Below are 25552 nucleotides of genomic sequence, written 5' to 3'. Positions count from 1 at the left end.
AGTATGGCTGCCTGCCACGTGGTAGCGTTTAATAACTTCATCGGCCATCTTGCAAAATGTGCAGCTCAATCGATGGGCTCCACGGGCAGCATTCGAGTCGGTGCGTTGTGATGCCACGCAGCATAGACTTCGATGGCATTGTTGCGATCCTAAGAAGCCGAGAGGCTAGCAACTGCCGCTGGAATGTTGAACGGCGAGCGGTAAATGGGTGGCATTCTAAAAATGGATTTCCTTATTTCACAAAGCGCTGCACGAAATGGACCACGCTAACGGGGCTTGGCAATTTCGTGTTCGGTTTGGGATTCCGTTGCCCTTAGGGCCCCTTAAAGCTGGTTGGCCGGGTGGTCACGTTGTCCGAGCGTGGCTTTTCATCTTATCAATCGGATCAGAATGCCGCAGCAAGACACCGTCACTGGCAGAACGGAGGTCTGGTTCCTCCGTGAGTTGTTGGGATGGAGCGTTAATTCGACTAGAGCAAGGTTGCAGACCATGAAGGAGATTGATCGGGTGCGCACTCTGTAACCTCATGGCCACGTTGATGGCAGGTGTGTGCGTGTGTGTGTGTGTGGTTTGGGCAGACTTTCTCGCCTGAGATCAGATTGAAGTGTCTGAACCAGATCGCAAACACACCATTCTGCCACATAGGGACCTTTCTCGCACCGGTCGGGTGGGATTTTAAATGCTCCATTTTTCCTCACGTGTGGCACGAGGGGCAGGGTCTGGCCCCACACCTGAAGGGCAGGTGAGGGTGAGCGATTACGCACTGGCCCTGCACGCAATGGTGTTGTACATTGCCAGACGATCACCGGCGACGTCGACGTGTCGGCTGCACTCATCCGCATTGTGTGTGTGTGTGCCAGATCCGCCAGCCGAGATTCGAGGAGTCCGCATGAGGGTGAGATCGAGCCGCCATTAGTGACGGCACCTTACCCCCTCCCCCCACCCCTCTCACCTGACGCACCTGACCCGGGTGGGTACGCGAGCAGAATATGACGCGGCAGTAGCGTGGATGACAGCGGGCGCAAGCGAATAGAAGGGGGAAGGGGAAGGGGAAGGGGGAGGGGCTTGGAGGTCCACTGTGGTGGAGGCGCATATGACAGAGAAAGAGAAAAGCCAGCAGAGAAGGAGAGTGGGCTTGAATGCGAGAGTCAGAAACGAAACCGCCTTGTGAGACGGAGACTCAACCGCAACATCGACCAAGGAGTGTTGGAGCGTGTGAACGAAACAGCAACAGTGCAACTGACGCTGGAGTGAGCCGATGCGGCCATATCCTGCCACCTGACACCGTCCACCACCCGCCAACCGGTCCGATTGGTGTGGAGGGATTCATCAAAAATAAGAGTATTATCACCTGCGCTGGATAGTCCATTCAAATCTGCTGAAGTGCTCGGAAGTGTCTGACCTAAGAAGCGAGTTTTGCTTCCCCGTGTGTATTACTCTCGTGGCCGTTACACGCCATTTCGCAGGAGGAAGTCTGTGTAAAGCTTGAGGATCTGCCAGAGGTCACCAGGAAGGACTGTGACGCGTTCTGCAACGTATCTGCTTCTGCATCGATCAACCCGCCGTTCAACCGCTGAGTTTGAAGTCATCATGCGTTACATCTTGGTCGTCTTTGCGGCGACAGTCGCCTGCATCTGTGAGTAGTTGCCATTTGGGTTATATTGCTGTAGTTTTGATCGATTAAAGTACGTCAATAGTGATGCACGTGTCGTGCAGAAGTTGGTAGAAATGCGGCGATGTCCTTCGCATTCCGGTAGTTGTAATGTTACGAGCTTTCACGATCGAGCTTCTCTGGCTCTAGTTTTCATGGCTCGACTTACAATCGATCGAGCATGATCGTGGGTTTGATAGCAGGCTACTTTTACGTGCAATATATCATCTCATTCCACTCGTAAACGGTCAACGTGTTTTAGGGCACACTGAATATTGTTGGCACGTGCTTATGCAATGCAGTTGTTCGATAAATCGCGATCAACTGCTGCTCTGAGTGGGGTGGGTTGTAGTGCGATTTTTTTTTGGAAAGCTTATGTCATCTTACGCCAAACGGGAAGCGATTTGCTGCCTAGTCGTTAGTAGATCAATACGCTTGTGACACCGCGCGAACCGGAACGGAGCTTTTACTTTCATAACGTACGTAGCAGCGAAGATACCGGTGAGGGTGAGGGGGAAGGTAGAGGCACTGGTAGGGGGGGAGAGGGGGGAAAAATAAATGGAAAACGATAAATGCCGGCACAGTGGTAGCAGGGGTGGAAACATGGGCAAGGATTACAAAGCCGCCCAAGGGACACACGCCGGGTTCAGGAAAAAATGACTGCGGACGAAAACTGTCCGAGAAAATATGCAACGTGCAGTAACGTTACATAACGCTATTATATTTACTCGGCGATTTTTTTTACCTACGCTTCGGTCAGATCCGGTTTACGACCAGTTTAGTGGGTGCGGGAGAAAAGCCGGTCTGCGGGTCTGACCGCAGCCATTCGAGGATCACTGGCTGCGTACGTATGGGCAGTTCGAACGAACGGTTGAGCAAATTAGCGAATTTACTACTCCAATGTAAAGGTCGAGCTTTCGGAGCTTTCACTCGAGTTTGTAACCTATCGTGGCAAGCCATGGCTGTTCTCGGAGCTGGCATAATCGGCTCAGTGGAAACAAACGATAGAAGGATGTCCTCAGTGATGGGTAACGATTTTTCATCGGCTAGCCACGAATACTAGCTCATCCATCACCGCACCGGGCGTCCTCCGATGTCGTCATTTATCGTTCAATTGTTCAGAACAGGTGTCCCAGATCTTGGACACGAGAAGAATCGAAACCGCTCGAATAGGACGGTGTCATGTGACCCTGAGATCGTCTTGGGCAAAACCAACAACGGTTTGACCTCCAACAGGTGAGGCAATCGAGCGCGGCAGAAGTACTTTTCCTCCTACTCCTAACAAATCAATCGAAACCGACACCAACCAACAATGGGCCAGGGGTTCTTGATGGCGTGTTTACGCAGTTACTCGACCACAATATCCCACCCAATCGAACAGTGAGCTCGATGCACCAACGGTGCAGCAGTGCTGTAATGGCGACTCCACTCTGGTGTCTTGCGAAATTGAGCGTCTCTTTCGGCAACCGTTCGACTGGAACGGTAAACTGGCGGATGCCATCTTGGGTTCGTTGCCCCGTTACGCTAGTAGGCAGCATGAAAAAGAAAGAAAGAAAAAAAAAAAGAATTGCCCCAAGTGCAATTGACAAACGCGCCGCTGTTAATTTGTTCGCTTCGAGCTCGCGTTTTGATGCCATTGTTGGCTACTGACGCATTCGCTCGCTTTCACTCATCTCGCGCGATGGGTATAATTAAAATGGCGCATGAACTGACAGCGCGCAATTTTGTGTGCCACTTGAAGGGAAAGCAAATGTACAACGGAAGGCCAATTTCGGGGCAATGCCTCTTCGGAGATGGAGCTAGAATCGGTTCGTTACGGTAATTGGCTGCGTGCTTTCTCTTCCTGCAGATGCGCAAAGCTTCAAGTGCCCGGTGAAAGACGGCCAGTACGAGGATCCGCTGCAGTGTGACAAGTTCTACGAATGCATTGATGGACGTGCCACAGAACGGCTCTGCCCAGATGGGCTCGTCTTCGACCCGACTATTCGCAAGATCAACAAGTGCGATCAGCCCTTCAACGTTGATTGTGGCGATCGAGTAGAGTTGCGTAAGTATATGCTCTGGAGCATGCATCCATCTTGTTTGCCAATCGAACTTTGCTCACTCGTTGACTCTTCGTTTGTCAAACAGAACCACCACGAGGTAACAACCTTTGCCCACGTCGCAACGGTTTCTTCGCCCATCCGGATCCGGCCGTCTGCAACGTGTTCTACAACTGTATTGAAGGCGAGGCAACTGAAATCACCTGCACCGCTGGACTGCACTTCGACGAGTACACGGGAACGTGTGTTTGGCCGAATGATGCTGGACGTCAGGGCTGCAATCCGGGAGCTAACAGTAATGCAAACAATCGCTTCATGTGCTCTACATCTGGTTCTAATGTGCTCTGCTTTTCGATTCTTCTCCGCAGAGAAACTGAAGGATGGATTCACCTGCCCCAAGGAACAGAAAACGGACGAAGCTGGTCAGGTCGTTGCACACCCGAAATACGCCCATCCGACCGATTGTCAGCGGTTTTACGTCTGCCTGAACGGTGTAGAGCCTCGTGACCTCGGTTGCCAGGTCGGTGAGGTGTACAATGAGGAGACGGAGCGGTGTGATGCACCAGAAAACGTCCCCGGATGGTAAGTGGAGCTGTCACGTCAGAATCGCTGATGTGGAGAGGCTTTTTCGAGTATCTATTAACGCTCTTTTCCCGCCCTTTAGCGAGGACTGGTACAAGGAGAGCGACGAAAAGAAGAACTAAGCGTTCTACGGGGTCTGCTCTGCTGGTCCATCCCCTCCATCATCTCGTCTCCCACCAACGCCTTCCTGCCTCGCCGTGCGGAGCAAACGCTCCAGCAAGCAAGAAATTCTAGCAGACTGAAGAACTTCCCCGCCTACGCCTTTCGATTCCGATGGCGTGTGCTCCAGAAGGGCGTTTCACGAAACAAATATGTTGAGAAAACATCACAAAAAAGAGAGAAAAACACGCACGAACAAATTGAACGACGGATGGTGTCCATCATCGTCGGAGGCGGCGTCACGCCAATGATAAGACTCATTACTTTTGTACTTTTGTTTTAAAAAATATGTTAAACCCCTACCGTACTACTGTACTACTCCCTCAATTATTATTGAGTAATAAAAAAAATATGTGAGACAAAAAAAACAACGTTGAACAGCGGCATTCAGAATGAAGCCAAGAAGTGTGAAGGTGGTCCCCAAGTAGACCAGACAGTTCGCGTTCCAGTAGGTATATGGGTGGGGCTGCTGGGCTCATGTGAAACACTACACTAATTATCACCGATCGGTGGTGGTGAAAGGAGGATGTGTGGGTAAATGAGGCGAATAAAACGGGGTCTCGAACCTCGTGTCGTTGGGTGCCCTTTCGGTGGTTCGTTGTTGGGTGTCGAGTTCCCTTCGCTTTCGCGTGACATTTCGCGCGTGTGCAGCGGCAGAATTTGAAAGGAGGAAACCGGCCGCGGTGCAAACATCCTTGAGATTGTGCACGGCAGCTTGGCTGATGATATGGCGCGGTGAGATGGCGAAACTGGATCACATTTACGTGGAAATCGCTCAACCGGCTAGTGGAAAACCGGTTCGGGAGCAGTCTGATCCGGGGAGGGAGAGTAGTCGGGAGCGACCTCTTCAAGCTGGTCCATTCAAGCTCCCGATACGTGATTGTGCCGGACTACCCGAAAACTAACCAAAATTCCTGCTCCGATGGCTATGTGAAATAAATCTAATCTCAAAACCGGGGCAACAAACCAGTTTCCCGCTAGCGGATCTGTTAGTTTGTGAATTTCATTACCATACGTTAACGCAACGAAGCTCCACTGCGGTGGTTTATTAGGGGATGATTCGAATGTCTGCAAGCGGGAGAACTACATTTTCATTCTAGATCTCTGCAGAGGCAAGATGATGAAATAACTGGTCTGGAATAATTGTTGTAAAGCCCTAAATGATTCTATAGAACTCTATCAGACGCTAGAGCCAGCTAATAGAGTGTACTGCTATATCTAGGAGTGTAAGAGTACTTTCAACAGCATCGTTGATTCTACAGAACTCTACCAGACGCTAGAGGCAATCGGTACAGATTATAGTATTAAAGTTTCATCAAGGTGTATCAGAGTATTCTACTTTAAACGGCTTCGTTTAACGAGATCTCACGCCTTTCGCTTGTCCAAACCTGCTATCCAGTTCCTTTTGGACATTGCTTCGAAACTAGGACAGCTTATCACTGAAGACCACGTACGAAGGGCGACAAGCAAGACCAATTTCCAACAGCCTACGGGTGGGCTCATAAGCTCAGGGACGGTTTTTGTTGTTTCCCTTGTTACAACAAGCTGCATCTCACATTAAAAAAAGCAACATCGAGTGGAAAACGGGCCAAGCTGGAGTTGCAAATTGGGCTCGACAATGTACGTGGCCTTGCTTCAATGATGACAGCAAGTTTCCTTGTAAATTGCCACCCTCAGGCACTCCCTGAAAGACCGTTTCTCGGCAGAAAGCATCCACCATTCTAGGTGCAAGAAGGCAGCCTTATTAGGGCCCCACCAGGCCACCCTTGAATGCCCATCCGCCCAGATCACGACGAATCAGCCAAGAAGAAGCCCACGCCAAACCGGTTCCGAAGAGGGCCATCCTCGGCTGCAAACGAAGGCTGAAATGAAATCGAAAGCGCATTAAAATTGGCCCCAAAACCGGAGCACGAAAGCGAGAGTGAAAGCGTCCACGCGTGGAGAACCGGCTCCGGTGGGAAGATTGGATAACAGCGTGTGATCGCGCGTCCTGTGGTTTTGCGGGAAGACAGCAGTTGACCTACAAACCGGCTGGGAAGGTGATTATGACATGGGCAACCTGATATCGGCACGCCTGAAAGCGAGAGTGTCAATCTGCGGTGAGCTGGAATGAGGCCGTGCAGGATGATGAGACTGACAGATCCGATAACTGAAGACCGTGGATGCAGGCACGATTAGCCGCCATATTGCTGCTTTGTGGAAGGTTTTGCATGATTTGTTAGCGATTGTTACACGCTTCGGTGACGTGTGACCTTTTAGCTTCCGGTAAAGCGACGACACGCCGATTAGCCGGCGGCGGAACGAAACGAATGCATTCGCCACCGAAATCGCTGTCATATTAGTTGACCTCCCCCCACTTAGCTGTCTGTAGTCAATGTACGTCACACAAGACGGGGCGTTTAAGCGGAAGAGCACCATCAAGGCTAACGGCCGTTGGCGACAGCTCGACGTTCGTGTGGCAGTGTACCAGGAAGGTGTACTGAGCTTTGCTTTTCCTGCCACAGGCGCACAGGCGTGAAATGGAAAGGAGGAAAAAGCGAAACCAATCGGGCACCGTGACGTGGCCACGGGTCAGCTATTGGCACCTCAGCACCTCAGCACCTCAGTAGGAAGCCACTCGAATCGCCATTAGAGACACGGAACAGAGTAAAAGCACCGTCGCTGTTGTGCTGGTCCCGTCCGCTCCCTAACATCGTTGTCGAGTAAACTCCCCCCATCATTCGCTTCTTTCTCAACACTGCATTTAGCGGCATGATTGGGTTGAGTCGCACCTAGATTTTGGTCTCAAGCTTAGACACACGGGAATGTGGGGCATGGGGTGTGGTTCACCATACCCCCTGAACGACCGATCACGACCGATCGACGTCTACGGGCCTGGCTCCACATCGAGACCTGCCTCCTTTCGTGCCACGTCCTACGTGCCAAAGGTGGGCGAAGGTGTTGGCAACAGCGGATGAAACACACCTTTACGTTCCGATCCCGGCCGGGGTTTGGGTGGTGGAGATGGAGAGGCAGGGGGGTGGGGGGTTGGACAGAGAGACAGAGAGACAGAGAGAGACGGAGAGAGAGAGAGAGAGAGTGAATGAAGGAAAGAAAGAGAGCGAGAAGAGAGAAAAAAAGCATAAAGAAAGAGGGGAGCAAATGAATATTCAGGGAAGGATCCTTACTACTACCTTTATCCGCCCTACGCCATCTCCAGCTCCGGTTTGTTCGCCACCAACGCCACCCGATCCCCTCCCCTTCTTCAGCCCCCACCCGGACCGGATCCCTCCCCTCTCCGTGTTGTGGGTCTCCGTCGTGGTTGGTGGGCTGCTAACAAAAGTGAGAGTCGCATCACCGGCGTCGCGTAGTTTATCGGTAACTACGGGAACGTTTGGTAGCAGCCACAGCCGCTACTATCATTCCTGCCAGTGCCCAGGCTCCACACCCTGCCACTCCGCTCCTTTTCCCGACCATCCCACTTCGTTTGTTCCAGCGTGTGTGCGTGCGTGTGGGTGTGCCTTAGACACACGCATGCGTGTATGTGCGTGAGAAAAGCGATAGAGTGACCATTCCAAAGGGATCATCCTTTACGAGTTCGCATCTTCCTTTACGAGTTCACGAGTAAGTGCGTGAGTACAGCGGTAAGATGGCGGTAAGAAATGGCGTGGTGATTGCGGCAGCAGTACTACTGCTCACAGCCTTTGTCGGTAAGTGTCTCTAAAAGGATCGTCGAATATATCGCACCTAGAGCCGATGCCAATCGATACGTATGTTTTCTCAGATGCCCAGTTCAAGTGTCCGAAGAACCGGGGCCAGTTTGAGGATGCCGTACAGTGCGACAAGTACTACGTGTGTGATGAAGGCGAAGCCACGGAGAAGCTCTGTCCTGATGGGCTTGTGTTCGATCCGACGATCAAGCTCATCAACAAATGCGATCAGCCCTTCAATGTCGATTGCGGTGACCGATTTGAGCTGCGTAAGTACACCGACACGCCTCAATGCGACCCGTTTGCCGTCGTGTGATTGTTTGATCTTACTTTGTACCATTTGTAGAGCCCGCACAGGGCACCAGCGATTACTGTCCGCGTAAGAACGGCTTCTTTACCCACCCGGATGCGTCCATCTGTAACGTCTTCTATAGCTGCATCAACGGCGAGGAGTTGGAGATGAGCTGCACTGGTGGGCTGCACTTCGACGAGAAGTCCGGCACGTGTGTCTGGCCGGATGTGGCAGCACGAGAGGGTTGCGGCAGTAACGCCAACAGTACGTCCAATCCACGAGCACGATGCTTGCAGATTCAGTCGTCTAATTCTGCCTTTGTTCCACAGAAAAACTCAACGATGGCTTCCAGTGTCCGAAGGAGACGCGCTACGATAAGAACGGGCAAGTCATCACCCATCCCAACTACCCACACCCAACTGACTGCTCCCGATTCTACTACTGTCTGAACGGCATCGAACCCCGTCTCGGTCAGTGCGACGCCAAGATGGTCTACAACGAGGACCTGCAGCGTTGTGACGACCCCGAGAACGTGCCAGAATGGTAAGCACCACAGTTGCACTCGTCCAACGTGGTTCCAACGTCCACTAACGCCGCCATGTTTGATTGCTTTTTCGTCCCACTCTCGACATACAGCAAGGACTGGTACAAGGAGGAGGAAGGTACCAAGAACTGAGGAGCCAGCGGTCCAGAGCCTGCATTCTGCGTGCCGTGTGCTGCCGCCGGAGCAGCATTGCTTGACTTTGTGATACTTGTCCCTGTTCCCTAACCTGTCAAAACCCCACCATACTCTGCGCTGTAGGCGGCTCCATTCGCTTACCGTTACCTAAGCCCCGTTACATGCTGTAGCTTCTGGTGGGCGGTCCCGGAAAGTGCTGTGGTGCGGCGAAACACACCCACACGCACGCTGCGTGACAGATTGAAAGCACGAGCAACTGTGGCAGCTCGCCGACTGTCAGGTCACGTCCGCCATGCGTCATCCATCAATCAATCATTCGCTCACGATCAATCGCAATCGCACGCCCGTCGCCATTAGTCGATCGAGTGCTGGGGACTTCGGAGTCTATTGACCTTCGCTGTATGTCTCTTCTTGTGCTTTCTACGTCTTTCTCGCGATCTCATTTCCCTCATTTCACATTCATTTCCTTCTCTTACTGCTCCTATCCCTATCTCTCATCTAACGCCATTCATTGGTTTTCGTTTCACAACTATCTTACTTGTATTCTATCGACCATTTTCTCATGCGGGTGATCGCCATCGATCGTTTCTTTCTCTACAATCATCTCCATGCTCGTCGTTAACCTCACTTATCCTATCTCTTCTACGGCTCTTTCACCTAACGCCTTCCTACTTCAGTTCATCTATCAATCCAACTTTCGCGCTCTTGCGATATACCTCGCCTTTCCTGAAACATCTTACCAGTTCATTTTCGTGCGCTTGTAGTGTGACGTGACCTGCCAGTAGGCAAATGTTTAGAGACTGCCCTTTTGATTTGACGTATCAATTTCGGGGCATACTGTTCCTCGCAAGCCTAACCCGGCGTAAAGGATCTCCCGCCAAGAGCTGTCAGTTGCATTATCTTAGTTGAATCTATAAGTAGCTAAAACAACACAAAAAGGACAACGAATTTGAGAGGCGGATTCACCACCCCCATCAATAGTCTGAATGAAGTTAACCTTCTGTTCAGGAGTAACACGTATGAATAAAACATAAAACCCCGAAATATGAGACTAAGAGACAAATAAATACGAAACAAAAAACAACATCATCTACTTCTTCCCTCGTACACTGCATCCGAGAGCAGAGCTTTTTGGGGTTCCCTGCTATGGATTCGAGTATTCTAACGAAATGAAGGCTTCAAAACACGTTCTAGAAAAAGCATTCTAACTCTAAGCTAGGGGATGAATTTAAATTTTGATACGACCCGTTTGATCCGCACGTTCTTCAGCACCCTCTTGACACTCGTGCGTGTGCCCGTCAACAGATTGATGAGTAGAAATGACTTACGTCAATTATTTGCATTACGCTGAACGCAGATTGCCACTCTCTCACCCGTGTTGTGGTCCCTCGCGCTTTATCACGCCAATTAACAGGTTCCAGGCTCCATACACCCGACAGAAGTCACCAGAAGGTGAACCCCCAGGTATGGTACGCTATGGCGGGGAAGGCGTGTGTGATTGCATAAATCGCAACACGGGCCAGCGAAAGGAGAGAAAGTGTTGCAGCATATGCCGCGCTCCTCCGCAAGGGGTTGTGGGCTTATTTTCTTCTCTTGCTGTGGAGGGGTTCTGCTGCAGCCGTACGTGATTCGCGGTTCACTCCTTATCGCCTTAACCCACGCGATCGGGCGAAGAGCGGGCCTAGCCAAACGATGGTGTCGCCATTATGCCACCATCTGGAGCGGTGGCAAACAATCGGCCAGCAACACACGCGTGCACTCGGGGCAGGAAACAAACCAGTTTGGCGAACAACTGGCCCGTTTACATAATTACCCCCAATCGCCCTGGGACGATTGTAGTCCGTCGGTTAGAGGAAACGAGCCCCCTAGTGGAGAGGGGGGGGGGTGAAGGAGCCTTAAGAGGGTGGCAGGATAGGGGTTGAGGAACTGTTGAGTAAGCGGTGGTCAAACGGAGGGGTCAGAGCACCCGAACCCGGAGTTGCCGGAGACTCCGATCTCCCCCAAAAGCTCATCCGCCGTATTGCGCAGCAGCCTCAGGTCGGCGTTATGTCTCGCCTGTTGAGGGAAGGGAGAACAGCGACTCCACCTGAGCGCGAGAGTGAGCACATCTCGCCAAAGCACAAAAAGTACGGGTCTCATCATCGACACTGTCTAGTTATCCGCTTGCGCTGCTAACGTTCGGATCGGGTATCGGGTCTCCAAGGGTGCTGGTCCTAACAGAGGTCGAGGATTAGACGGTTGACCTGCAGTAAGGGGTGGCAGAACAAGGAAGAGCGAGTTCTCTCGCGTGACAGAGAAAGCGATCGCACCAGGAAGCGGTGTAGAAGGCCACCGAGAGACAACTCGTACTGTCGTGTACTCATCGCTACTTACCTTTACTTGACAATCTACTTTCCCGCCAATCTCTACGATGCGCATGTGCGTCTACTTCATCCTGCCATTCCTTCTGGGCGTGGCTTTAGTTTGCTGTAAGTTGTCCACTCCGAAATCGCATCAGATAGCTCATGGTCTAGGACATCAGCACTACATTGGTATGGCTCTCCATATGGACGTTCTTCTTTCCAGCTGCTGCTGACGAAGCGGATGACTACTTTGAGTTCACCTGCCCTAAGCCGGATGGGCAGTTTGAGGACCCCTACCAGTGTGACAAGTATTACGAGTGTGATGATGGACGTGTTTCGGAGAAGCTGTGCCCAGACGGGCTCGTCTTCAACCCTGCCAGTAAACTCGTGAACAAATGCGACCAGGTTTTCAACGTGGAGTGCCACGACCGTAAAGAGCTCCGTACGTACTAGTCTCGCCGCTCTATCATCTGCCAAAGCTCACTAAACCGATGGATGCCCATTTCTTTGTGTTCTCCTCGACAGAACGTCCACGACCGGTTGGTGTGTGTCCGCGCCAGAATGGATTCTTCCCACATCCGGATCCGAGCATCTGCAACATCTTCTACAATTGCGTAAACGGGCGTGAACTCGAGATGACGTGCGTGGCCGGACTGCACTTTTACCAGCCGACGGGAACCTGTGTGTGGCCTGATATGGCCAATCGAGAGGGTTGCGGCAGTAACGCCAACAGTACGTACATTCTATAATCCTGCAACACTTCCATGACTGACAGCCTAACCTTGGACATTTCTTAGAGAAACTCAACGATGGTTTCCAATGCCCGAAGGAGGCCACGAAGATGGATAAGAACGGTCAGATCATCACCCATCCCAACTATCCACATCCAGATGATTGCCAGCGGTTCTATATCTGTCTGAATGGCATCGAGCCACGTCAGGGCACGTGTGACGACGGCATGGTCTATAACGAGGACCTACAGCGCTGCGACGACCCGGAGAATGTGCCAGGATGGTAAGCAAAACTGTTCGAAACCCTGTTGGGCCGTAGCTCTAATCTTTCGTTAACCTTCACCATTTCACTTGACAGCGAGGACTGGTACAGCAACCCAGAGACAGACCGGGAAGCGTGAGCGTTCTGCATGAACGTGGCCATGCGCAGGGTCCTTGAAGCAGCCCTTAGCAACAGCCAAACCTAGCACTGTTAAGCGTACAATAAACTACAACCGTTTTACCAGACCATCAAACTAGTTCTTGTTACGTTCTTATTGTCTATCTAGAGAAACTTCTATAGCTCTGTAATTTCAGCTAGAGCTTTGTGGTCGGAGGTTATATTGATAGAATACATGCGAGCCAGAGAATTCTCTTTCTCAGAGCATTAAAGAAAGATCTGGAAAGCCATTTGAGTCGAACAACGTTGACTAATGAATGCAGCGCGCGTCGATCCTTGATAATGGATTTTTTTTGCGACAGCTTAATAGCTCCCGTCGAATGGTAGTTGTTCACGAGTTATAGGTTAGGTGTTCCACTCGAGCAGTTGTCCTTGAATCGGTGTCGTACGGATTTTACAGTACTGATAAGCCATCGCGCAACAGGTTCTCAACTATTTCTGCAGCTTTATGGCTCTACTTTCAGGTAGGGAAGGAAAAAAAAATATCACCCCAACTAGTGTTCCCACGAAAGCCTGTGTTGGCAACGCGATCTCTGATTGGCATTTTGAACATCTCTGAACCCAGATTTATCGACATCGTCAAGTGCCATAAAATGGCTCAGCATCGACGATCAATTTCGAAAGGCTAATGGTCCCGAATGCCGCCTGCAGGGTTCCGGCAGTTTGAGTTCTTTTTTTTGTGTTTTGGGGCACCTAACGCAACGTAGCCGCCTGACACGCAGCCGAACAGCGCGTTGTGCTACTTCTGGACCGGCACAAAACGTTACGAGGTCCTGCCATTACCCGCTAATGCCGCGCCGATGATGCGAGACTCGCGCGCGCGCACCAAAGGGCACCGGGCGGACCTTTCGCAGCTGTCAAATGGCGGTCGGCGGTTAGTTTGCCGATTAGCTAACGGCCAGATCGGGCGCGAACGCAAGCCACACACGCAAGTGGCCACGTGAACACGGCCACGTTACGATCGCCGTTCGGCGCGCGCGAGAACGCATTATTTCACTTTCGATTTCCGTTCACCGTTCGAGCGAACGTAACGAGTTGCGGGCGGCGTTCGGGTACCTTTCGCGACGGCGACCCTGGATCTGGTGGAAAGGGTGGGGGGAGGGGGGCGAGGATGGTGAGGGAGTGGTGGTGAGTGGGTGTGGAGGGGAGAATAAAGGGAGTGCGTTCTGTCGCCGACCTTTTCTTGCGATTCAAATTGTTCGCCCTTAAAATGAGTCACCGAACTTTGGCTCCTGCGATCGAGTTCTGGAGAGGAGCCTTAGATCAAGCTTAGAAGTCTGTGATTCTAGATCGATATCCATTGAACTACTAAAGCCTTTATCGTCAATAGTAGAAGCAATGAATCCTGAATAAAGACGAACAATTTTAGCACGAAGACAATTGATTGGCGCTGGGAGAAGTTCGAACGGTTATCGATTACATGATCAAATCCAAACACTCTTCAACGTCTAAGTACTACTTGGTGACATTCAAAGATTGTCAAGTGGAGCGTTTGACACGATTGACATTAGGAGAGTTTACTAAGCGTTTGAGACTTGTTAGTTGGTCTAAGGACCACCAGAAGTTAATAAACTCCATCGCAGGTATTCAAATGGTTGGTGATATTCCGCTCATCTGGCAGATTGATGCAAACAGGAAAATTAACCATCGATGCTAACTGTGGAGAACTTCAAGCGATGGTACGATGCGGCGGGTGGGGAGGTGGGTGGTGCTGGGAAAAGCTCACAAAATGCTAATGCAAAACTGGACCCCCGAGAGACTTGTGGGCATCGTGTGTGGAGAGGGGGAGGGAGATTGAGGAAAAGGAGGGTTGGAAGTTAAATTGTCTTCCCCCACCTCACCAAGATTGCATCGCTCTCTCTCTCTCTCTCTCTCTCTCTCTCTCTCACACTCTCTTTGTCCTACTCAGACAGTGTTTCGCGAGGTGTCGTTCCACCTGACCCCACCATAGGACATTTCCCACTCCCCTCAACCCCGCCCCCCCTTCTACCTCATCTCTCACCCCCCTCCCACCCTCACACACACACACACGTGTTCAATGGCGTAAGCTCGTAGACCCGAAAGCTGAAATGAAACGAAACCGAAACCCGAGCCTCCGTCGCGGGGAGATTGCGTTGCAGCCACTCGTACACGTGCGTGTGTGTGTGTGTGGGTCGTTTCTTCCCTTCTTCTTTTTTGTTGTGCCGTATCTCGGCTGGTGCCTCCTTCCTGCGCTCTTGCCGCTCGTTTGCGTACACACCTGCCGGGGGCTCGGACCGTCGGACCTGCTGCGGCTCGCCGGGATTAGCTTGGTCGCGATACTGCGCACCAACCGTCAGCCATTCGTTGAGCGGATTCGAGCCACACCGGTACGACTTTTGGGGTGCCCAGCGTGCTCCGTCACAATTTCGGTTTTTTTCCCTAGCTCAGCCTCCAGCTGGTGGGCTTTCGGAGTGCGCGTTTTTTTGTTTGTTTGTTCGTTTCTTTCCTTCTTTAAAACCATATTTCTCTTTGCTCTCTTTCTCCATCTCGCTGTCTCACACAACTCTCTACCCCCTCCTCCTCCCCCCATTCATCTCGTGTGGCATTGATTGCGCCCTTCTACACACGTGGATCACCCGCCCGCAACCGGACCGCCCTTTCAACACCCTACCCACAACGCCCGACTGCAGTGAGCGGATTGTGCTTGCGACGGAATTGTCTGCGTACGAGTTCGAGAGTTCGCGTGCCTCGATCAAACACGATCCGGGGGTTTTCGTGTTAGTTTTGGTGCCCTGCGTACGAAAAGTGAGCCCGTGGCATCCATCCCCATCCGGTCCTTCAATCAAACAACCTGACATTCGCAGTCCGGAGTCCCCAAGGCAGCGCAACATGAAGCAGTTTGGAGCGCTATTTGGTGCGTTCATCGCCCTGGCACTGATCGCCAACGGTAAGTAGGCCAAAAACCGCCCAAAACAAACCAAAAACCGACCACACGCCGTGGGGTTTCTCGCTTCCCAACAGCGCAGAGGGTTCGTCGCTTGTCGCGCAAGTCTTTCGTTTACGCCGCTTGTTTTGACAGCTCGCGGTGCTGGCGTTTGCTTTCGCGCGGTTTGTTGTGTACAGGATGAACAAACCGACACCCGGAGACACTTTCCCTTTGGCCCGCGTGTCCCTTTAACCGGTCCTTACGCGGTTGGGACCTTTTCGGGGCTACCCAACGCGCACGTCAAACGTCACCATTCGTTTTACTCTCACTCTCTCTCTCTCTCTCTCACTCAAACGAATGTGAACTCCCAGCACTCCACGGGCCACGGTGCTGTGCAGGCTCGTTGCAGCATGTCGTTACTGGCTTTACAATTAAAATTGTGCAATCGGCGTTCGCGCTGGACCGTGCTTTCCCTTTTCCCGGCGCGCACACAACCCGTCCTACCTGTTCGTGATGACGGTGCCATACAATGTCGCTCCGGTTAGGATGGCCAAGCGGCACCGATCGTTGACCGTTGACCGTGTCAAGTCTGTGCCGCTCCATCGCAGGCATTAATTTTGCCAAAGCAGCCACATTTGTGTTGTCTTTTTTTTTGCTGAACCAACAAACGCCTGCAGCTCGGTTTGCGCTTGTTTCTCCTGCGCTGATTGATTGACTTTCGATTTGTTTGTGCTCTTTTTTTGCTCGCTTCCATTTCGACGACGAGGCAAACGGGTGGCGTAATGTGCCACCGGTTGGCTTCCTGCATCGTATATTCCCGCTCACGGTTGGGCCTTTTTTCACCCACGTCATTCGATTTCGTACGAGAGTGGGCGTACTTGGTGTTGCAACAAAACAAAACCAACATCACGGGGCAGCAAACTAAACAGCAACAGCAACATACACATACAAAACCCTCAAAACACATGCAGCAAATGATTACGAAATGGTTGCAAAATGAACAAAAAAATCCGCACGCATTAGCTCAGCGATCAGGCCAGTTCAGAATCCGAACGGCCAATATCCCGTTGGAAAGGTGCCACTCCTTTCACTGCAATTCCGGGAAAGGAGTCCTTTGTGCAGCTGATAAGTACCGTTCAAAGTCCTTGAGTCTAGAGAGTCCTTGCATTCGCCGCATTATTCCTGACCGGGAAATGTTACACAACGAGCGCGATTCCGCAACCAGGTCGCGTTTGCCGTAGCAACAGGCAGTTGGTTTGTCCAAAAACCAGTTCCCCACGGGCGGCTCCTTTTAGAGCAATTAAGCGGCACAAGCACAAGAACCGAAAATCGTGCCTAAAGGAGGGGAATGGGGGGGAGGGGAGAAGAAATGAACGTAAGAACCCTCACCAACCTCCAAGAAATCGTTCACCAAATTTCGGGTCTCCGGGAGTGGCTTTTTCGGATTGCTTTTCTTGTTTTTGGCTGCTCATTAAAACGAAATCCTTTTACCGGCAAGTTTTTGTTTCTTTGTTTGTTTTTGGCCGGTTTGCTAAGTGGTGCGAACTGCCTTTCACCTTTGGTAGGTCCGTGGGACGCAGCTCGTGGTGGCTTTTTTGCAAATGTCAAGCTTTGCTTGCGTCCCGGGTCTTTTGCTACGAATTGGTTAACATTTTGCTTCCGTTGTTGGGTTGTTGATCCACTCCAGCCACCTGCTGTTATCTACCGATCTCATGCCGTTTGTCCCCGTACGCTTTTTTCCCTTCTTTTCCACAGTGTCTGCAGCGGCAGCTCCCAGCTGCCCGGAACCGTACGGTGAGCAGGCGTACCTACACCCGGATCACTGTGACCAGTTCTTCCTCTGCACCAATGGTACTCTCACGCTCGAGACATGTGAGAATGGGCTGCTGTTCGATGGTAAAGGCGCAGTACACAACCACTGCAACTACAACTGGGCGGTTGAGTGCGGCAACCGGAAGTTCGCCACCGATCAGACGCCATTATCTACGCCCGGATGCGAGTACCTGTTCGGTATTTACCCGGACGCGGCTGAGTGCTCAACGAGCTACCATAAATGCGCCTTCGGTGAGGTTCACCAGGAGCTGTGCGAGCCGGGACTGGTGTATGATCATCGCATCCATGGTTGCAACTGGCCGGATCAGCTGCTCGATTCCTGCAACCCGGAGGCCGTCGTTGGCTTCAAGTGTCCGCAGTCGGTGCCATCCGGTACGGTTGCGGCTCGATTCTGGCCGTATCCTCGCTTCCCTGTGCCCGGAGACTGCCACCGACTGATCACGTGCGTTGATGGACACCCACGACTTATCACGTGTGGCGAGGGTAAGGTGTTCAACGAGGAGTCGCTCACCTGCGAGAACCCGGAGGATGTGCCGCATGCCTGCCGTCGCTAAGGGTTTAAAACAATACACGAAAACACAGTACTGCTCCTTCACATCACGCATCAGTCTCAGCCAAACAACGGCGTGCGGGTCCTTCCGGACATTGGCCGGTTTTTCGCGCACGTTGCTCCAATGTTATTTTGTTCTTAATTTTTGACCGATTTTTGTTTTGTTCTTCCATTGTTGTTGACCCCCACAGTCCTTTGGAGAAATCCCCTACACCGTCCATTTTTAAACTAGCCTTAGTTCGGTTATTACATTCTTTTCTTTTTTTGTTTTGTGAACTTTATTCTCTACACCGTAATACGTTTGGAAAGCCGCACTAGTAACATGTGTATGGGTGTGTGAGTGCATGCCGTATGAAAGCCGATCGTTTCCATCGTGTTGCTGTGGTTTTTGTTTTTTTTTAAGTTCCATTTGTTTGCTTATACAATAGATCCTTCGATCCTTTTTCTATGAGTTGTCTATGACTTTGACTTTCCTTTGGCAGGGACGCCGATCCTTCCGCACGTCATTTTTCGATTTATTCTACTCTCGCACATCGCCCACATCGCTGTTCCTTTCGCTAGCGCTAATGTTGCGTACCATATTTCATGAAAAAAGCCCCTCAGACACACTGTGGCAGTTCATCGAACCGAAAGTACACGATACGGGAAAAAGGGCTCTCATACATAAAAACCGAAATATAAAATACTCAAAAATACGCATATTTTAATAAATGAATTGAATAAAAAAAATACACACCTATGCTTCTGCATTTTACTGTTCAGCCACGGAACGAGCCCAATTGAGTATTGTGAAGAAAGCCTTGAATTCTGATAAGGTAACATAAATTAAACAAAATGGAAATAACAACCTATGTTTTGCTAAATGCAATATAATAAAGACGACTTCATTGCTGGATGCTGTTGCCAGTTTACTAATGAGCTAGAATGCGGGCACCAACCCAATTTGAACTGTTCTCGGATATTGAATACATGATTAAACTAATTGGAATTAATGCCAAACGGGAGAGAAATGCGAACTAGTCGGCACAGTACCAGCGAGCGACTATACGTTACAGGGCAGTAGTCAACACCTAACCCCTTTCTGCTACAACGCGCCTTTTTCCTCCGTTACTGCATAAGCGTACCATCCTAACGCTCAGTGGTTGTTGCAGATGGATTTTCTCACGAGTTGTTTTTTTTTCTCCAACATTTTGGTTCAAATATAGCCTTTTGACTTCCGTGCTTCATTTTTTTTTGCGGGAATAGTAGGCGAGGGACTTGAGCACTTCTCCCCTTGTGCTTAGTAGTTTGTTCGCGTGCTGAGCTTCTTGAGGACGTTCAGCCCCTGGTCCTGATATTCGCTCTTGGACATCCAGAATGCGTCGCGATCCTTCGTCACCTCGGCCAGCACGGCACCACCTGTGAAGAGCAGCGAAATAGCAACATTAAAAGTACATCCGCGTGAGTTGTCAAACTATCTTCCTAACCTATGAAAACCATATCTTTTCGCCGCGGTGGATCTTCAATGCGAATTTTGAACTTGGACAGTTTGTCGATGTCATTCTTGAGCACACGTTCTAAATAAAGCTGCTTAATTTCACGCTCGAGCCGCGATGGCAGGCCCGGGTACATGGTGGAACCACCCGACAGCACAATGTGCTTGTACAGCTCCGATCGCATGTCGATATCGGCCGCCTGGATGGTGGAGAAGACTAGCTCCGCTATACCTTGGCCTTCCACGTTGATCAAGTGAGGCTGGAACAGTGCCTCGGGTGCCTTGAATCGCTCACCGCCTACCTTGATCATGCGTCCGTCCGGCAGCTAGAAGAAAGAGTTCGGAATTAGTAACCGAAAACGGAGAAGGGACTCCATCGCTTACCATGTACGATTCAGCCAGCACCGTGGTCTCAAGGGCTAGCCGCTGTTCCATCTCGATGTCATAGCCGATGTAGCACAGCTTCTCCTTCATCATGCGCACGGTCTCGAAGTCGGCCGAATGATTGAAGGCGTAACCACGCAGCAGCAGCAGTTCGATCAGGTAACGCGTTATGTCCCGACCAGCGATATCGAGCCGTCGCGTTAGATGCGGTAGCGCAAACTCCTCATACACCGGACAGATGTGCGTAACACCGTCACCCGAATCGATCACAACACCGCTGATCAGACCCTGCGCATATAGCGTCAAAACCGCCTGGATGGCGATGTACGCCGAATCGAAGCCGTACTTTTCGAACATCACCTCGATCATCTTCTCGCGGTTTTTGGTCGGATTCATGGGTGGCTCCGTCAGCAGGATCTTCGTGTTCGTGGGCTCGATGTTCATCTTCTTCGGACCGAACGTGTAGTCCCAAACGTGGCACATGTCCTCCCAGTTGCGTACCACGCCGTTCTCCATGGGATAGGACACCTCGAGCAGAGAGCGCAGCTGCGAGGCTTCATCGCCCACCATCAGATCCTGTGGGAAAGCGGACGAGCAAAAATACGAGCGGGCCGCGGAGGTGGGATGGGGATGCAGAAGAGAGCAGAAAGATTTCATTAAATGTAGAGCGGATTTGTCGAGGTGCGCGCTGCTGGAGGCGTTTGCGCGATGTGACCACCTACGGGTACATCTTTTTGCGAAGCTCCGGCAAGCTCCAGCGCAAAAGAGGACGATGCACTAGCATACGGTTAAGGGCGAGTTAATTTACAAACATAAGTAAAATCGAAACATGAGGAACACGCAACTGCAAACCGAGCTTAACCGAAAAAAGTAACTTTCAAGGAGTGAAACATAAACGACAGCAAAAAAACACGCTGGCCGAGTAAACGAAATCGAAAGAAAGATAACATTGCGTGTAAGTAGTTATAAACACGCACACGCACTAACACACCAAAGTCAGATAAGGTTGCTACACCTAAGGGGGTAGTAAATCATTGCATGACTTAAATCATCGCTAACTAACGAGGGGCGGAGTCATTGCGAACACAAAAAGAAACCAATACGAACGCATAACAAAACGTAAATTTGCAAATTATCTCCTTCAGGATAGCCAAAGGCGCCATAATACTTACTGGTAATGTGCTGGTAGCTTCGACCTCCTATTAATCGTTACATTGAGGAGGAGTTTGAGAATTGTTTGTAAGATGGTGTGTAAGTTGATGATTGAGTTTGTTACAGCAACAGATTGATGCAGTGGTGAAAGAGTAGGATTTTTTGTATTTTTTATGACGAATTCAACGGATGAGCAGAAGGATGACGATGATGATACAAAGCGCAAGGAGTGCATTTCCGGATGCGTTCGATGAACAGGCCAGCGACGAGGGCCATTTACGGTCGAGATGCAGTTGAAAATGTATGAATAATTCATGGTCGGTAATGATTTACAAACGTGACAGCAAAAGGGATAAGGGCAAGAGAGACAAAAAACGAACATCAACTTCAACGACAATGTGAGTCATTATGCGCGTCGTGCTTGCAGAAGGCGTACACACCTAAACGAAAAATGCAAGTCGCCTGTTGACATAGAAAAAAAAACAAAGAATACGTTTGTACGTCCCTTCTTATGTAGGGCATACCCCCGTTTCGTTGCCTTTAAACGCACAATAAGCACCAATGTTTTCGTGTGCTTACGTTTTATGGCTCAATTTGCATGCAATTCCGGTAAGGTGTGTACACTATCTCAAAAGTATACTTAGAAACAAGAAAAATAGTATTTTTTGTTGTTTAGCTCATCCACTAGATCGTGGAATATTTAAGATTGGTTAACTCAAAATTAGCTTAACACTACTCGTGTATTGGTTAGAGGAGCAGCGCAAAACGTGATAACTGCAATAGTGGATAAACTCAACATTTTCACTAACAGATATAGAGATATAGTGTATGTTAATTAAACGAGCGGGTAAAAGGCAACATAGTAAAGTAAAAAAAAACATGTAAAAACTTCCGAATCACGGAACAAACCAACATCTGCGCTGATCCAGGCAGTTTAGACCGGTCAAACGAGCAATGTATGTACTATATTAAACATGACTTACATCAACGTGTAAATCCTGCAAAAGTTAAAATAGATAATGTTAATGAGAGATTTCCGCTTATACGCGAAACAACAGCACTAGCCTACCCCGGGGCAGCTAGGAAAGGGTGTGACTGTATCGAACCGAAACAGAGATATGTTCCACCTGACCCCCTGGAGTGGGACCCGCCCCAGGCAGTGAACGTAGAGAACGGGAATGCATGGGGCTGGGAATATGGTAAATGACAATTACCTTCACTTCGATATCACCGATTTTGTTCACCGCTCGGATGATGGGTCGCCCTACCATCGATGGGAAAATGTGCGCAGGAAAATTGCTGCCGGCATAGCCACATTTTACAAACTACAATTATAAAAATTGTAGAAATAGTTTATTAAAATCCGTTGCAAACGTCACCTTGCACCTGCCAGACTCACCCCAGTGCCGTTGTCACAAACAATTACATGCCTTCCCTTGCTGTCCATCGCGAACGAGCTGTTTCTTAACGGGGCGTCGATTGACAGAAAATAAATAGGCTGGTTACGGTTTATTACTTGCTCGAATACATTTACTGAACAGCTTGTATGTTAACACTTAACCCGATACGGGCGATGATTTATGAATGAGTAATAGCGTTGATAAATATCCGTTTTTTCTCATTCACCGTGCGAACCAACTCAGGCGCGATGTCAAAACTAGACAGCGCACCTGCAGCAACTGTCAAATATGACATTTATAACTGGTATAATGTGACCGTTTGAGAAGTTATTGAACTTTGTTCGCATGTCCGCCATGCATACAAATTTCCTTCGCCTTAACGACAAGGTTTTGTACTTCATAAACGTTCGGTATATTTATTTTCATGCTCTACTAGGAGTACGAATGCATCTTTTCAAAGTTAATCGTAGCTTCACTTAATGTTTTTACACATAATTTAAACAACAAATGCCACATGACAGCATGTCTGTATGCCAGCATGTTCGCCGTTAGATCGTTACTATGTTCGCCGTGCATTCAAATTACTTTCGCCCTAACGATAAGGTTTATATTTCATAAACATTCGGTAGATGTATTTACATGCTCTACTAGGAGTACGAATGCATCTTTACAATGTTAATCGTAGCTTTGCTTAAGCTTTTTAATCACAATTTAAATAACAAATGCCACGTGACAGCATGTCTATATGCCAGGTATAGAGCCAGGGTTAAAATCAACTGGAAATAAAAAGACATCTTTCAAACTTTCTCTGTAATAACTTTTTGTACAACCACACTTCATCTGTTTTCGATTACGTTTATTGATTCGTTTTTGGGTCATAAATAGCGTCATGAATATGATAATGTTTGTGTATGTAAGTGTCTAGCAACTTCATTTTCTGATTTAGCTCTTTAACACGTCGTTAAGCTTTCATCCGCTAACGATAGCCACCATTCCTAAGCCCTATATTATTCATTATAATGAGATGATGCAGCTTCTTTCTCGGCACCAAACATCTCTCGTCACTATATCAAATTCTTCCAATTTAAAGTATTTCATCAGAATGAACACAGTACGTAAAGGCATGAAATAGAGTGCTCAAACGCTGTAATATTTATGCGTTCCTTGTTTGTGGTAGTATGTTTAATGGCACTTGCAGTGAATTCTTTTGTCCAACATTTGTTGTTTTTATCCATTTCTCTACGCATGCATTTCTCATTCTGTTACTCATTAAGCCAAGCTCATTCTGAGCACAACTTTGGGCAATGTTCTATTGAGTTATAGTTAGAGGAGAAATAATCGGTTAAAAACTCATTATACGTATCCAATAAAAAAACATTTCGAACTAGTCCTGAGGTGGCACCCGCAGCTCGGTGTTACTCACTATAACTCACGCTTCTATGGTTTTTATCCCGCCTGCATAAATTAGTGACTGACTATACATTCTCCGGAGTGACGCCGCTTCAACAGTCAAAGGACTCTTAGTTTAGATCGTTTTCTACTAACGATGAATTAGAAACACACCGAGTTTGATATATAGGCTATAGATATTGCGCTGCATCGAGCGAAGCTACCGCAGCTAGGTACTGCTGCTATTTTTCTGCTGCTTTCGCCAAATTCACACGCCTAGCATATACGCTCACGAGCGTATGAGGACGGTGCATTCGTTTGCTCTTTGCTGCTGTAACACCCTCATTTTTTTGGTCGTATTGCTGTATTTATCCACCTTGCATGCGTGCATCTACACTCACATCGCACACTATTCCGAGCTCGAAGACGACTCGTATTGGCATTTGAAGAAAGGATTCGAGTGCTCCTGTTCTCCTTCTCACTTAAATCTGTTGCTGTAACGCTAAGATTATCATTTTTACACTACAACTCCTGCTGCCGCTTTGAGGTGGCAAAGAGAGAAAAAGAACTATTTTCCCGGGTTATGTGTACGAATATGAAATTAAGTACTGTAGAGTTCGCGGTGTGTGAAATACCAGCAGCGGTAAACATTTATTCCTTATAACGAAACCTAAGCTTATGTCTCAGTTTCGCCTGATGAAGATTATTCGATAAGGCTCCACCATCCATTCGATTTATCAGTATTGCTTTCTCTAAAGCCTCCTTCCCGCCAGTATAAGGAGAACAAACTTCTACTAAGCAGAATCTTTCGTCTTTTTCCTTGCCAAGAGGCTCAGCGATAACAGTAAATCTAAATCGTTCTTCATTTCGTCCTCTATATGCTTTTTGTGTATTTCACATTACAACCTCTCTAAGCGCGGAATATCGGAGAACTTATTGAAACGGCAGCAGGGCAAGGATCAAAGAAAACCATGCAAAGTATGCGGCACAATATATAGGCACTTCTACAGTATTATCTGAAAACGCAACTATGCCCGGTTCTATCTAGGTTTGCAAAAATTCTTAACACGGCTAGAACAAGGGCTAACATAATAAAGTGAAAGCTTAGCTACTGAAGTGAATAAGGTATGCTTTGTCGCATTTTGCGCCTCTTAGAATATTAATCAATTTGCAAAACTAAACCGATAAAAAATCTAAACTCAAATTCCAGTACTCGCGAAACCGTAAAATGTTTGCGAGCAATAAATACATAACAACGTAATAGCAAAAAATATATCAAAGAACAAAAATTAGTTAAAAGGGTACCTTAAGACTGCTCCTTTTTATGGCTAGACCTACAGACTTGCTTGCATGTTTATCTTCATCGGGTTTTTGGGCACTCTTAGAATAAAATATTTTATGTTGAAAAACGATAATCTTTTCCCTGCTTCGGCTAAATGGCGGGAACATTTCTTATGTATGATAAATTGAACGAAAAAAAAATTAACACGTGTCTTGTATAAAAAAAAGAAACGAAATTCAACTGCTCGGATTATTCTACTAACGTTATCTACCTTCAGTACTACTGCTGCTGTTTGGATAATCATAACTAATTCTAACGAAATGGGTACCAACTACAGCGCTATCAATGTATATAAGTAGATATATGATAATATTAAGTAATATTTAGTTTTGATTATGCTTTGGGAAATGTCGTATGTTACGCGCGTTCATTCACTTTTCCACACACCTTAAAAACAAATAAACACCGTGCGTCCTCCTCTTGAGGTTGTCTGGCGTTAAAAAAAGTCTATAACTAAGGCCGCACTTTACACATATCGGGTTCGAACGCCCTAGGAGTTGCGATTCCGTGCATTCCGTAATCATTTGTTTGTTTC

The 25552-nt window shown here is 48.9% G+C and overlaps 5 protein-coding genes across 6 annotated transcripts; 4 read left to right on the top strand and 1 right to left on the bottom strand.

Annotated features, from left to right (window-relative positions):
- The first annotated feature begins 1425 nt into the window (after positions 1-1425).
- Positions 1426-4786, top strand: LOC128729264 (protein obstructor-E-like). Its single transcript, XM_053822930.1, has 5 exons — positions 1426-1636; positions 3501-3698; positions 3782-3988; positions 4062-4275; positions 4358-4786. Exons 1-5 carry the CDS (start codon positions 1591-1593, stop codon positions 4395-4397), a joined length of 705 nt encoding a protein of 234 aa, XP_053678905.1. The 5' UTR covers positions 1426-1590; the 3' UTR covers positions 4398-4786.
- Positions 4787-7865: 3079 nt separating this feature from the next.
- Positions 7866-9983, top strand: LOC128729243 (protein obstructor-E-like). The gene is made up of 5 exons (XM_053822908.1): positions 7866-8123; positions 8198-8392; positions 8470-8679; positions 8745-8958; positions 9052-9983. Exons 1-5 carry the CDS (start codon positions 8063-8065, stop codon positions 9089-9091), a joined length of 720 nt encoding a protein of 239 aa, XP_053678883.1. The 5' UTR covers positions 7866-8062; the 3' UTR covers positions 9092-9983.
- Positions 9984-11358: 1375 nt separating this feature from the next.
- Positions 11359-12666, top strand: LOC128729303 (protein obstructor-E-like). Its single transcript, XM_053822974.1, has 5 exons — positions 11359-11562; positions 11660-11878; positions 11962-12168; positions 12234-12450; positions 12526-12666. The coding sequence occupies exons 1-5, from the start codon at positions 11505-11507 to the stop codon at positions 12566-12568; spliced, it is 744 nt and encodes a 247-aa protein (XP_053678949.1). The 5' UTR covers positions 11359-11504; the 3' UTR covers positions 12569-12666.
- A 2275-nt stretch (positions 12667-14941) lies between these two features.
- Positions 14942-17898, top strand: LOC128728867 (protein obstructor-E). Its single transcript, XM_053822516.1, has 3 exons — positions 14942-14954; positions 15258-15514; positions 17249-17898. The coding sequence occupies exons 2-3, from the start codon at positions 15457-15459 to the stop codon at positions 17878-17880; spliced, it is 690 nt and encodes a 229-aa protein (XP_053678491.1). The 5' UTR covers positions 14942-14954; positions 15258-15456; the 3' UTR covers positions 17881-17898.
- Positions 17899-18603: 705 nt separating this feature from the next.
- On the bottom strand, positions 18604-22399 carry LOC128728866 (actin-related protein 2). Of its 2 annotated transcripts, XM_053822515.1 has the most exons (6): positions 22286-22399; positions 22101-22211; positions 21870-21884; positions 19735-20310; positions 19343-19676; positions 18604-19274 (listed from the first exon to the last, which is right to left on the bottom strand). In XM_053822515.1, the coding sequence occupies exons 1-6, from the start codon at positions 22331-22333 to the stop codon at positions 19156-19158; spliced, it is 1203 nt and encodes a 400-aa protein (XP_053678490.1). In that variant the 5' UTR covers positions 22334-22399; the 3' UTR covers positions 18604-19155. The 2 variants fall into 2 exon arrangements, with proteins under 2 accessions (XP_053678490.1, XP_053678489.1); XM_053822514.1 differs by lacking the exon at positions 21870-21884.
- Between the last annotated feature and the right edge of the window lie 3153 nt (positions 22400-25552).

The sequence above is a fragment of the Anopheles nili genome, chromosome X, assembly GCF_943737925.1.
Source record: "Anopheles nili chromosome X, idAnoNiliSN_F5_01, whole genome shotgun sequence".
In the NCBI taxonomy this organism is placed as follows: Eukaryota; Metazoa; Arthropoda; class Insecta; order Diptera; family Culicidae; genus Anopheles; species Anopheles nili.
This window is presented reverse-complemented; position numbering and strand designations above follow the sequence as displayed.

Excerpts from the sequence above, each read along its gene's own strand:
- LOC128729264 (XM_053822930.1), top strand. The coding sequence starts at position 1,591 with ATGCGTTACATCTTGGTCGTCTTTGCGGCGACAGTCGCCTGCATCT. Across the intron at positions 1,637-3,500 it reads GGCGACAGTCGCCTGCATCT|ATGCGCAAAGCTTCAAGTGC; the intron begins GTGAGTAGTTGC and ends CTCTTCCTGCAG. Across the intron at positions 3,699-3,781 it reads TGGCGATCGAGTAGAGTTGC|AACCACCACGAGGTAACAAC; the intron begins GTAAGTATATGC and ends TTTGTCAAACAG.
- LOC128729243 (XM_053822908.1), top strand. The coding sequence starts at position 8,063 with ATGGCGGTAAGAAATGGCGTGGTGATTGCGGCAGCAGTACTACTGCTC. Across the intron at positions 8,680-8,744 it reads TTGCGGCAGTAACGCCAACA|AAAAACTCAACGATGGCTTC; the intron begins GTACGTCCAATC and ends TTTGTTCCACAG. Across the intron at positions 8,959-9,051 it reads CCCGAGAACGTGCCAGAATG|CAAGGACTGGTACAAGGAGG; the intron begins GTAAGCACCACA and ends CTCGACATACAG.
- LOC128729303 (XM_053822974.1), top strand. The coding sequence starts at position 11,505 with ATGCGCATGTGCGTCTACTTCATCCTGCCATTCCTTCTGGGCGTGGCT. Across the intron at positions 12,169-12,233 it reads TTGCGGCAGTAACGCCAACA|AGAAACTCAACGATGGTTTC; the intron begins GTACGTACATTC and ends GACATTTCTTAG. Across the intron at positions 12,451-12,525 it reads CCGGAGAATGTGCCAGGATG|CGAGGACTGGTACAGCAACC; the intron begins GTAAGCAAAACT and ends TTCACTTGACAG.
- LOC128728867 (XM_053822516.1), top strand. The coding sequence starts at position 15,457 with ATGAAGCAGTTTGGAGCGCTATTTGGTGCGTTCATCGCCCTGGCACTG. Across the intron at positions 15,515-17,248 it reads CCTGGCACTGATCGCCAACG|TGTCTGCAGCGGCAGCTCCC; the intron begins GTAAGTAGGCCA and ends TCTTTTCCACAG.
- LOC128728866 (XM_053822515.1), bottom strand. The coding sequence starts at position 22,333 with ATGGACAGCAAGGGAAGGCATGTAATTGTTTGTGACAACGGCACTGGG. Across the intron at positions 19,677-19,734 it reads TGCTGGCTGAATCGTACATG|CTGCCGGACGGACGCATGAT; the intron begins GTAAGCGATGGA and ends TCTTTCTTCTAG. Across the intron at positions 19,275-19,342 it reads AAAAGATATGGTTTTCATAG|GTGGTGCCGTGCTGGCCGAG; the intron begins GTTAGGAAGATA and ends TGCTCTTCACAG.